At 35.2% G+C, this 13,688-nt stretch overlaps 1 protein-coding gene across 4 annotated transcripts in view; it reads right to left on the bottom strand.

The window, feature by feature from the left end:
- ITFG1 (integrin alpha FG-GAP repeat containing 1) overlaps positions 1-13,688 on the bottom strand; it is a 236,288-nt gene that overhangs the window by 156,921 nt on the left and 65,679 nt on the right. For all 4 annotated transcript variants that reach the window (XM_033845061.2, XM_073795662.1, XM_033845062.2 and 1 more), the window contains exons 7-8: positions 11,341-11,402; positions 3,725-3,806 (exon numbers count right to left, since the gene is read on the bottom strand). In XM_033845061.2, the coding sequence (XP_033700952.1) occupies positions 3,725-3,806; positions 11,341-11,402 (144 nt within the window). The remainder of the gene's footprint in view (positions 1-3,724; positions 3,807-11,340; positions 11,403-13,688) is intronic.

Here is a 13,688-nt window from a genome sequence, read left to right as displayed (position 1 = left end):
CTTACTAGCATTGTTAAAGTAATGACTCTAAAGTATCTTAATATCCAAACCAGTTTTCTCTCCTGATTACCTATCTCTATGAAAAATGGTAGATATGAAAAATGGTAGAGAAAAGAATGATTCTTCTAGTTATTCAGAGGCAAGTTTTTTTTTTTTTTTTAATCCTTCTATTGTCAAACCAACCAGTACATTTACTGATTATTTCTTTGCAAAGTTTCTCCCAACTGTCCCTCCAATTATTGATGTAGTTAGCTCATGCTCACACCACCTCATGCCCGACCTGTCTCCTGATTGGTTTCCATCCTTAGGAGATCGAGTATTTCAAAACTGTTTAAATCTACCCTGTCTTTTTTTTTTTTTTTTAATTAGGGTATAGTTACTTTACAATGTTGTGTTAGTTTCTGCTGTACGATGAAGTAAATCAGCTATACGTATACATATATCCCCTCACTCTTGGACCTCCCTCCCACCACCCCCCATCCCATCCCATCTAGGTCACCACAGAGCACCAAGCTGAGCTCCCTGCGCTATACAGCAGGTTCTCACTAGCTATCTATTTTGCACACGGCAGTGCATATACGTCAATCCCAATTTCCCCATTCATCCCACCCCTGTGTCTACAGGTACGTTCCCTACGTCTGTGTCTCTATTCCTGCCCTGCAAATAGGTTCATCTGTACCATTTTTCTAGATTCCACCTACATGTGTTAATATTTTTTTTCTCTTTCTGACTTACTTCACCCTGTATGACAGACTCTGGTCCATCCATCTCAACAAATGACCCAATTTTGTTCCTTTTTATGGCTGAGTAATATTCCATTGTATATATGAACCACATCTTCTGAAATCCACCTCTCTTTTGATATGAAAATCTCAGGTATCTCAAAGATTCTAATAAACTCCCCCTGACTTCCTATTCCATGTCCCAGAAGCATTACCTTCTGCATATCCCATCAGACCAGAAGATTTTGTTTTACTTTCTGAAGTTAATTTAAAAAGGTACAGTTGGCCCTACATATCCATGGGTTCTGCATCCATTCAATCAACTGTAGAAGCCACAGAAATGGAGGGCTGACTGTACCATGTAATTTTCTACACTATAAGGGACTTGAATATCCTCGGATTTGGGTATCTGGCAGTAGCTGGTGGGAACTGGTGATGGTGGGGTGGTCCTAGAACCAATCCCCTGTGGATACCTAGGGACTACTACTGTATCTACAAAGCTGTAGGAGTTAAAGACTGTGTGTAAGTACATGACCTTCTCTGAAGGAGTTGTTCATGCAACTCAGAGGATAGGATAAATTATATATGAACTCAGAGGTAATACGACAGAAATATCTAAACACTTTAAGTACATACTTTGGTTTCTTTCTTGCCATAGTTGACTATTATCCTTCTATATTTTACTTTTTCATTACTAAATTAATCTAACCACATAGCAGAAAATTTGGAAAACAGGTAATAAGATAACCTATTTTCCGACTTTAACGCAACCATTATCATCATTTTGATATATTTTGCTCTAGTCTTTTTTTTTTTAATGATCATACTGTACAACATACTGTTCTGCTTTTTTCTCCTAACAGAATCTTCATAACTCCCATTTTATTGGCTGTGTAACATTTCATAGAGTTTTATTTAGGTGATTTCTGGGAAAGTATTTGTTTGTCTTATAAAGGGAATAAATAATGTTATCATAAGTCTGAATAATTATTTCCTTGTTTTATTAGCTAGAAGTTCCTGATTTGTTTGATTTCAAACCATCCTACCTCCCTTTCACTATACCAGCACAGCCTTCTTTAAGAGTAGGTTTTTTGATATCTTTTAAAAAATAGTTTACGTTAGAAACTAAAAACTTCATCATAGGTAAAAAACTTCTGTTCCTAGACAACGCAGGTGAGCTGGGAGCCATTTAAACATTCCTTTTTGGTACAGGAGTCTTCCTGTGAGCTATATCATTTATTCATGCATGTACTTTTTCTTAACCAAACAAATGGTGAATTTCTGATATCACTCTGACTTCCTGGCTGTCAGTCACTTCCCTTGCCTTGGTTCAAAAGGAGTGGGAGGGGTGGTGGATGGAGGGCAGGATGCAATTTACAGACATATTCAAATGTATAGGAAAATGCATATTTTTATATATTAATATTCATAACCTTATTCAATGCCATCTGTTTGGACTCATAAGCAGTCTTGTTTTTTGATAATACCCAGCTAAAAATACATCAAGTTTTAAAAAGACAGTGTGAGCTATTTCTTTAAAATTTACTGATCTATTAAAAAAGTTTACTGATATACTCACCTAAAGTTATTAAAAATAGGGGAGAAATAGTTATGTTTAATTGACTATATCCTATATTCTGCACATTGAAAAAATACAAACATGTAAATTAAATGTCTATGTGTATGGTTAGCACAATTAAAAAAAATCTTTAAGTAAAGCTACTAATAACTTTGTTACAAGCAAAGCACTTCATCATACAAAACACACAATAATAAAACAAATATCTTCAATTTGGAGGATCCTAACCAGGGGTTAAGGGAGGTCTGTGAGCCTCCTGAGAATTATATACTGCATATATACTTCTTTCCCTAGAGACAGACTTGCAAAGGGATTTGTCATTAATCCAGCTAATCAAGTCCATAAGCAAATTAAAAGAAAAATTCATGTATCCTAACACTTGACTATTTGCATTAAAGACTATAAATCAGTCCCCAGAAATTTGCTCAAAATCAAAGTAATATTCAATGTAATAAAACTAAAATACAGTACAACAGAGATTCATGTTGAAATTTTCATCAAATAACACTATCAAACCTCCTGCTTTAGTTGTCATGGGACACGTCTCTATGACACTGAACAATGAGTTGATTTAGTCAGCAGAGCAAAAAGCAGCAACAACAAGACCAAACAAGTCCAGTGAAAAGACTGAGATTATACAATAATTTCCTGTGCACTTACTCTGTGCCTGACGCTGTGCTTTACTCACATTGTGTTATTCACAATAGCCTTGTGAGATGGTTATAATCATCATCCTCATTTTACAAATGAAGAAACTGAGGCCTCTGGAGGTGGTAATATGTCACCTGCATTTTGAGGAACAGGGCTGAGATGTTTGTTGGTAGAATGAAGGAAAAGCAGGATGGGAGCGAACTTTGGACTCAGGTAGTGGTCATCTAGACCACTTTTCCATCTGACACCAAAATCCTTTTAATAATAACCCTGACAAATGATGCAAGAGCCATATATGCTTTGGAAGTTCTGAACTTGATTTATTGTGTAGAATCTTTTGGAAAACAGAGATTCATAACAGATGCTACTCTTTGGAATTAAGATATAAACAAAAATGTTTTTTAATATTCAAGTAGTTTGAAGAGATCAGGTTAATTTCTTCAATATTTTTGTTCTACAGTGTGGATATACATAAAAATGTCATGATAATTACTATTTGGTATTCTCTAGAAGAGCCTCAGTAGACATCCTTGTTTTTGCATGTTACTCCTGCAAACAGGAGTCCCTTAAATTCAAACTATAATTTAAACACACGTCATAAATTGCTCCTTATTGTATTAAAGAATTGACCACATGCCATGTATAATACTAGGACAGGCATCTTTTAAATCAGTAATAGCTCTGAAGACACTAAAGTTACTTTTAGATATGGGGAATTAATATGACTAGGTCAGAGAGACGGGGAGACTTTCAAAGACAAAAACAATCTTACCAAAGTCGGCAAATGCTGACTGTCCAACTACCATCATATTTTGAGGTTTTTCAAATACAGTACTGAGAGAGAAATTTCCATCCTGTTAAAGGCAGAAAGTTTTGGATTAGACCATCATAATCCATTCATTTGTCAAATGTGAAACAAAGCATTTTAACTAAAGCAGAAAAATAAATAATTTAAGACTTTTGTTGTACTGCAAAAAATTATCCCAATTTTCTGTTCCACTTTTCTCATAAAATGAAACTGCTGTGAGTTGAAGATGTGCATTTGGAGTGCTTTCCTTGCTGTCAATTCAGGTATGGTATGTTTTACTAAATCATCATCATAATTTCAGACAGAATGAGTGTCTTCTACTTTCAAGTACTGTGGAAGGTTTGGGGAATATAAAGAAGCCCAAAACATAGTTCCTACCTTCAAAGAGCTTACAGTCCAGTTGGGAGATAAAATATAAGTCAGGAAAACAGAATTTCTGAAGGTAACATATAAGTGGTATAAGTAGGAAAGACACTATGTTTTACAGATTTCAAGGAAGATGATTCTGTTGGGGGTTAATTAGGAACAGATATTCAAATGAAATGAGAATTACACTCATCCTTAAATGGCCCATTCATTATCAACCCAAGTTTATGTATCAATCAGAAAGGGAGCAAAGGAGTACAACAGCTGCCATGTACTAACCAGAGGTGGATAAGCTAAACAAAAAAGGAGAACCCATTAGAGATCATTTGTTTCAGTTACTCTTACCAAAATGGAATGTCTGGCTTACAAAAATAATATACATTTCTTTAAATTACTGCCTTTCTTTTCTATAATTTTAGATTACTACACAAGAAAAAAAACCCAGAACTCTGCATTTGGGTTTTGAGCTCTCAGCTTTAGAGCTCTCTTCTTATCACTGATTTCTCTATTCACTATTCGATATACTGACCCTGATTCCTACATACTTTATATAGGATACCTATATATTTTAAAATATTAAACAATTTTAAAACATTTTTCTTCTTTGTTCCTCTAAGGATACTGCATATCTGCAAGTTAGTTTCTTAAGAAATTATTTCTAACATTTACAGAGAAATGCATTGCTACACTGAAAGCATGAAGACTACATGCTTGAGAAACATGAATAAGTAAAATTTGCCTTGTGACAGGCAGTTTTCCAACCATTTTAATACACCATCATCCACATGCAGAAACATGTTTCTCCTACCTACCATTATTAAAGTATCTGATATATTTTTGAATGATTTTTCTACGGAAATCTTATTTACTTGTCTTAAAACTTAGGATTCCCCTCCAGTCTTACTTAGTACCTGAAATTACACTAGAGATGCATCAAAATTGCCAAATTTCTGACAAGTGTCAAGTGAATTTGCATTCTAGAAAGATTACAGCATCAGGTACAAAGTGGACATAATTATTCTTGAATGAATGGAAAAATCTCTCTTAAAATACATCAGCCTCATCTAACATAAAGCTGAACATCAACCTATTAAATGACTCAAGTGAATGAATTACCCCAGTGAAGTACTGTTAAACTCAATAAAATATATTTAGAAATGTTTCCAGATACAGGCATACTTTAGAGATATTGCAGTCCAGAACACCACAATAAAGTGAGTATTGCAATAAAGCAAGTCACAGGAATATTCTGGTTTCCCAGTGCATATAAAAGTTATTTTTATACTATACTGTAGTCTATCAAGTGTGCAAAAGCATTATGCCTAAAAAAATGGGCATACCTTAATTAAAAAATACTTTATTGCTGAAAAAAAGTGCTGTCATCCTAAGTCTTCAGCAAGTTGTAATCTTTTTGCAATAGTAACATCAAAGACCAATAATCACAGATCACCATAATAAATATAATACTATGGAAAAAATATTGTCAGAATTACAAAAAGTGACACAGAAAACAAGAAGTGACCAAATACTGCTGGAAAAATGGTGCTGATATACTTGCTTGACACAGGGCCGCCACAAACCTTCAATTTGTAAGAAAAAAAAAAAAAGCACTATCTGTGAAGTGTAATAAAGTGCAGCACAATAAAACAGGTATGCCTGTATAACTTCATGATGCATCTCCACCAAGAAACACTGAATACTCCCCAGGTGACAGCCTCCCATTTCTAAGATGCCACATTCACCATGAATCTCAGTATAAGAAGAACAAAACCCTCTTCTAACTGTAAGAAAAAGAGAATCATATATTCTTGCTACAGTGAGAGCGTGCAGAATACATTATATATATGACATAATTGGGGGAAAAGATAACACTTTATTGAATTTATCTTTCCATCATTATCATTGCTTATTCTTTACTCCATTTGGCAGTACAAACCTATAGGACTTAATTTCAGTGTCATGTACATATTTAGTATTTGATTAAAATGATTCAATAAACTTAATCATCACTATGTTATTACTCTTATTAGATGACATATTTTAAAGTGATGCATGCCTACACTTATTTTCAAAGATGAAGCTGCTTTGTACCTATTTAATGTAGGAAAGACAAACGTGATCAATACTCTTTTAAACTGAGAGAGTAGAACAGTCTGGTAGAAAGGGAAGTAGACATGTAGTTAGATGACGTGGTTCTAGACCTTTCATTGCTAAGTTGTATCACTTTGGAACAGCCACTTACTGCTCTGGGTCTCTGTTCTTCAACTGTTCGAAGGGGATAAATGTACTGTGTACTTGCAGGGTTCTAGAGAGGATCAATGGAATGAAACTTTAGGAAGAGTTCTGCAAAATGTAAAGTTATCAGGCACTTTTAAGGTATTTTTATATAATGTCAGTCCTGTGCTTCCGAGCTGCAAGTACTTTTTTCATGAGCTGCTATTTGAGACCACTCCACTCTGTCCCATTCATTACCATGCTGTTCTTACTTGCCTTCATTGTAGTCCTGCAATCCAAAATTGGGCCAACCCACTGCTACAATTATAACTATGTCTTTTACCTTTTCTTCCACCTACTTGGTTTCTGGAATGACTGTGCAATGACTTAAGGGTCCAAATTTTAGAGACAGATTTCCTAGTTCAACTCCCAGCTCCACTGTTTCCTAGCTTTGAGGTCTGAACAAGTTAGTTCTAATGTAAGCATCTGTTTACTTATCTCTAAAATGAATTTTTACAAGGTTTTTGTGAGGATTAGTAAAATAATCCATATAAAGTGCTTATTAGCTCAGCATATGCACAAATATGTATGTAGTTAACATTATAATTGGTAGTAGGAACGCTAGTATTAATACTATTATTTCTGCTACCCACCATTGAAGCAGCTAACACACTGCCATTGACAAGGGATTTGCCATTTTCTGCTTGAATTCCAGCCACAGGTGCTATGTTGTAACAAGTATCTTTACATGGAGGACCACCTATGCTTTGGCCTGCAGGTTTTAATATTTACTATTAAAACTGCCATATTTATAATGTTAAAAAATGATCAGGAAGCAACATAGGATGACTATCTTGTGTCTACATCTTTATTTGCATAAAGCAATGGTTCTTGACCAGAGGTGATTTTGTTTGCCAGAGGACACTGGGCAATATATGGAGACATTTTCATTGTTACAATTGAGAGCCAGCTTCTAGCATCTAAGTGAGCAGGGGCCAGGGGGGATACTGCTAAACAACATACAATGCACAGGACAGATCTCCACATTAAAGAATCATCTGGCCTATGGTCAGTAGGCACATGAAAAGCTGCTCAACATCACTAATTATTAGAGAAATGCAAATCAAAACTACAGTGAGGTACCACCTCACACTGGTCAGAATGGCCATCATTAAAAAGTCTACAAATAACAAATGCTGGAGAGGGTGTGGAGAAAAGGGAACCCTCTTGCACTGTTGGTGGGAATGTAAGTTGGTACAGCCATTACAGAAAACAGTATGGAGGTTCCTCAGAAAACTAAAAATAGAATTACCATATGATCTAGCAATCCCACTCCTGGGCATATACCTGGACAAAACTATAATTCAAAAAGATATATGCACCCCTATATTCATAGCACCACTATTCACAATAGCCAAAACACGGAAACAACCTAAATGTCCATCGATAGATGAAAGTATAAAGAAGATGTGGTACATATATACAATGGAATATTACTCAGCCATAAAAAAGAAACAATGCTATTTGGAGCAACATGGATACAACTAGAGATTCTCATACTAAATGAAGTAGAGTCAAAAAGAGAAAGACAAATACTATGAGATAGCACTTATGTGTGGAATCTAAAACATGGCACAAATGAACCGATGTACAAAACAGAAACAGACTCTCAGACATAGAGATCAGACTTGTGGTTGCCAACGGGGAGTGGGGGAGGGAGAGGGATGGACTGGGGGAGTTTGAGGTTGGTAGATGCAAACTATTACATTTAGAAGAGATAAACAATAAGGTCCTACTGTATAGCACAGGGAACTATATCCAATCTCCTGGGATAAACCATAATGGAAAAGAACATAAAAAATGTATATATATGTATACTGAGTCACTCTGCTGTACAGCTGAGATTGGCACAACATGGTAAATCAACTATTCTTCCAAAAAAAAACTCCAAAAAACAAAAACAAACCAAAAAAAACAAAGAATCATCTGGCCTAAAATGGCATTAAGTGCCAAGATTGAAAGTTTCTAAGGGCGGTGGGTGTTGTCCATGGGTCTGGCTTTGCCATTCCCCTCTTAACTCTTTCCCTTCATGATACTTATCTATTCTCTTCCTTGAGTTTCAGTCCTACATTTCTAACCATTTCATTGATATGTCTCTTATCTAAAACAATTTTTTTTTCCTGCCCCAAATTAGATCTTCCTTTGTCTTTTCTGTTACCCTTGCATTAATGGTCCTTCTGTCTTCTCATACCTATCCCTTCTTGTCTATTCCCAACATTCTACTCCTTTAATCATCCACCTCTTTCCCAGGATATAGTAGATTCTACCTAAGTCATCCCCCCACCTCCAGATTTTCCATGCTAACCTATCTGATATGCAATAGCCAGACTAACTGCAATAATGAAAGCTCTATTTATCTCATGCTCAGTCATAAAACCTTTAGGACTTAAGCTTCTCAATAAATTTTTAAAAGATCAAATTACTTAGTTTAGGAGTCAAGACCTTTGCTGATCTTGTCTAAACCAGTTGTTCTAATCTAACCTTCCAGTATCTTTTCATATTCTGGCCCAAACCAGCCACTTTCTACTCTATGTCCTGTGTTTCCCATGCATGTCCTTGCCCTCTTCCTTCTTCTCACTTTCAACCACTAAAATCCTGCTCATCTGTACCAGCCATTTCAAATACCACATCTTCCTTGAAGCCTTCCCAGATGATCCTGGGTGGTCCAAATGGAAGCAACTGCTCTGTCTTTTAACTCCTTGCAGCATGAGGTTTGTACCTCTCATCATACCAGTCAGAGTTGCCTACACTCACATCTTAGCCCTCCTCCTCGTCTTCTGTCGACTTCTGATCTCCCAGAGCACCTACCATGGGGCTGTGCCCAAACTACCTAAAAAGATTTGTTGCAGCGCATATTCTTCTATTAGCTAATATGGTTTTATAGGGTTTGAGGGGTTTTTTTTTTGTCAATTAGTGTGTTACTGTGAATTGTTTGCCCAACTTCTAAATTAAAAATGATCCTCCCATTTTACAAAACCTACATTTTATCTGAACAAGTTAATTTTGAGTCTACATTCCCCTTACTTTGTACTAATGACTTTTATATTATTGTTAATGTGAGTACCTTATTGACCCAGCTGTTTTACCACATGAAAAACCCTTAGTCTCTACTGTCAAATAGATAATTTATTTTCTTTAAAGAAAACAAGAAAGGGAAAAAAGAGTCCAATCAAAATCGAGTCTCTTCTTGAAGATTTTTCTCCTATTGAGTTGCTTCACTTTATGACCTTTAAATCAGCCTAGGTTGAGAGGAAATAATATACTCAAAAGTAGTCTGTAATTTTATATATATATATATAATATTTATTTGTAATGAGGCTTTTCTCCCCCTGATGGATACTAGTTTGTTAATCAAAATGATTGATTTTCTCATTTTCTAATACCTCAAGATTCACTTGAAGTATTGTTTTCAAGGCCACCTGAAAACGAGTATCCCCCACTAGTGGAAATTTTCATTTATGGTAATCATTAAAAATATAACTGTATTTCTATCATCAGAAAAACAAATACAACTATATTAAAAAATATAATACATTTGGGCTTCCCTGGTGGCGCAGTGGTTGAGAGTCCGCCTGCCGATGCAGGGGACGTGGGTCCGTGCCCCGGTCCGGGAAGATCCCACATGCCGCGTAGCGGCTGCGCCCGTGAGCCATGGCCGCTGAGCCTGCGCGTTCGGGGCCTGTGCTGCACAATGGGAGAGGCCACGTCAGTGAGAGGCCCGCGTACCGCAAAAAAAAAAAAAAAAAAAAAAAAAAAAATATATATATATATATATATATATATATATAGTACATTAAACAAAGATAAATCTTTCTGGTTTAGATGTCTTTCTTTTTCCTTGCCTCATAAAAAAAAAGAAAAAAGGATCAAATTGCTTAGTTTGGAAGTAGTTAGTATTTAAAAGTCCTAATCTTGTCTAAACAAAGCTGTTGCCCGATCCTAGTTTCCTTCCATGAAGAAATCTGAATCATGACTCTTCTATAAGAGATGGCTGATAATGAGTCTTCTTCCATGAGCCTGCACTTTACATTTTTAAAAATCTGTTTATTTTTCAAAAGTATTTTAACAAAAATCTACAAAATGCTATGGGTTTAATTTAGATTGAATAAAAGACAATCTGGAGTAAATAGCTGGGAAACCAAGTGATCTCAAACTAAAATTTGGTGTGTATTGTGTGCCAGGTATTTTACACACATTGTTGCATTTAATCTTCACAAACAGTCTATGAAGCCGACATGACACTCTTATACCTGTTTTCCATATGAGGAAAGTGAGGTTTAATACTCGACCATTATTTGATGAATGTCACTCAGTTGGCCAATTTGGCTTGTCCTCAAATCCTGTCCTCCATTATGTACCTATAATTCAACTTTAAAAATCTGGGTAGTCTATTCTTCATTAATTAGTATTTCATATAATCTACATCAAGCTAAAAATAAAGTGAAACCATGACATCAGTTTGGGAATATTCTATTTGCAATTAAAAAACTATATTGCCTCGTCAACTTGCGAGTAAATTTAGTATCTGTTGTTCTTATTTTTGTATATAAGCCTGAAGGCAAGTAGGAAAAATTAGTCTTTTAAAAGGGGTTTTCTTCAACAAACCATCATGCTGACAACTTAAGTGACAGGCATCTCTCTCAACAGCTGACAGCCTAGCAGGGGCCCTGTTAACATGCGTATTAGGGAAGACTGATTGGTTTAATTGGCGGGTCATGCCTAAAAACCTGCAGAGGAATTGATGCTGAAAGAATCATTTCCTTCAGCAATATTCAGCAGTTTGAATGCAGCAATGCAACCAAAAGCTCTTAAAGTTGTTCTATTTATTGTTGAAACCAACCGACCAAATGATTACTTTCATTTTACTTTCTAAGACTGTGTGCTTTTTTTTTTTACTGAAAGCCATCATTTAAAAATGCTTCAAAGAAAAGATTTCTTACCAAATTTTTCCATATCTCAAACTGGAAGGTATTAGAGGCAGACAATGTCGTGAGGAATAAATCTAGGAGGAAAATAAGAGAATTGTAAGTTTTGTTACTGATGTGTACATTTAAAAACAGGAAGAAGTACAATACATAAAAATAGTTTTAATACAGTTGTACTTAAATGTATTTTAAATTTTATATATATATATCATATATATATACTTTTTTGTATATCAAATGATGTTTATTGATAGTTTACACGATTCAGATCTAAGCGTCATCAATGGTGGGTAATGTGACCCTCTTACAAGATCAAGGATGAATGCTACTGTGTTTTTTTTTTTTTTTTTGGCTGCACCATGTGGCATGTGGGATCTCAGTTCCCTGACCAGGGATTGAACCTGTGCCCCCCTGCAGTGAAAGTGTAGAGTCTTAATTAACCACTGGACCACCAGGGAAGTCCCTAAATTACATTTTAACGAGCTTGATCCATCAAAGAAAAGAAAGCAGATGACCCTGTATTAGTACAATTAAGGAAAATGTATTTAAAGAAAGCATTTAGTATTAGTCCTTCAAAAGCATTTTTTATTTTTAAGAACAATTATGTGTACTACTTTTTTATCTTACACATTTTAATTCTAAGGTAGGCTACATTTTTAAAAAAGATATTCTAATCATAATCACATTTTGCTTTCTCACCCTAAAAGCAACACTTAAGTATATATCATAGTCAGGTTTCATCATGATTTTAAATAACAGTATTACAGCATCCACAATCTTTGGCACTCATGTTAAGTGAACAATAAACTGTATTTCAAATTTTAATAGAATTGTCTTCATATATTCCAACTAAAAAAGTTTTATTAAAAAGTGCAAGAATTTTAATAAAATTTTTTGAAAAACAGTAGGTTGACAGTCAAATCAAACAACCTATTAATCCAAAAGCCAGGTAATCTGCAAGTCTATTCTAGTAGCAGCATTTACTATGTTTGATAATGGCAATTTTACTTAATAAATAGAGAAGTTTTAAAATGATGCGTTGACTCATAGGAATATTAAAATGACATTACTCTTTTGCGCTTTAAAAAGATGAACGTGGTATAAAGACCACAACTACCTTTAAGAAAAGTTTTTTTTTTTAATCCCATTAAATGTGTTTAGAAAACTATCATTGATGTGTTAATGTTTTCTGTAAAGGCTTCATATTAATTTAATGAAGCTAACTTATGTAATAATTACAATAAGAAAGATTTTCATAGAATTCTTGGAAAACTAAGTAACCTGTTCACTTTTATTATTAGTTGAACTCAAAACTAAGTGGAACAACTGTCTATGTCAATGTATCAAATATCTCTGCATTTATTTTCACCACACTAAGGATGGACATAGAAATGTAGTCTTTTACTAAGATTATTTCTTTAATCTGTCAAACATATACTCCCAATGAAGTATTTATTTCCATACTCCTCTAGGAAAACTCCCAAACAATATCTGCGATTTATGTGATGATATACCTACAACCAATCTTCTCTCCTTCGCCCACGTATCCTTCACACTGCCATCAGCATGATTAAAAAACAAAAGTGCAAATTTGATCTCATTTCTTCTCTTCCAGGATATAGGAATAATCTCATCATCTGTCAGGTGAAAGCCTACCTACCTACATTTCCAGGCTCATTTTTTGCCACTGCCATGATGTTTGTTGATTCTATTTTCACAGCTTCACTGGCTATTTATTAAGACTTTGAAAAACAGTCAAGTGACATGAGGGATTGTAAGTACCTTATAAAACAGATTTAAAAAAAATTTCATTTCATCATTCAATTATATAAAGAGGTTATAGAAAAATAAATAATTCATTATGTGGAGAAAGAAAAATAGAGACAATTAATTATTAAAAATTCAATATGAAGAATCATGCCTCAGACTTTGAATGAAATGAGAATGAAACAACAGCTAGAAAAAAATTTTAGTCAACAAAGCGATAAAGTTCTTACCCTCCCACATGCCACGGGGCAACTGGGTCCATGCGCCGCAACTATTGAGCATGTGAGCCACAACTAGAGAGCCCGTGAGCCACAACTACAGAGCCTGTGTGCTCTGGAGCCAGCACATCACAACTACAGAGCCTGCTCGCTCTGGAGCCCATGCGTCGCAACTAGAGAGCCCACGTGCTGCAACTACTGAGCCCCTGCACCACAACTAGAGAGAGAAGCCCACATGCCACAACGAAGAGCCCACGCATCACAACGAAAGATCCCACGTGCTGCAACTAAGACCCGACACAGCCAAAAACAAATATTTTAAAAAAAGAGTAATTTACACAATAAAATGAAAGGAAATGTACTCAATAAAACTAATGG

The sequence above is a fragment of the Tursiops truncatus genome, chromosome 19 (genome assembly GCF_011762595.2).
Source record: "Tursiops truncatus isolate mTurTru1 chromosome 19, mTurTru1.mat.Y, whole genome shotgun sequence".
NCBI classification, from domain to species: domain Eukaryota; kingdom Metazoa; phylum Chordata; class Mammalia; order Artiodactyla; family Delphinidae; genus Tursiops; species Tursiops truncatus.
The sequence above is the reverse complement of the archived record's forward strand: the minus strand, read 5'-3'. Positions and strand labels throughout refer to the sequence as shown.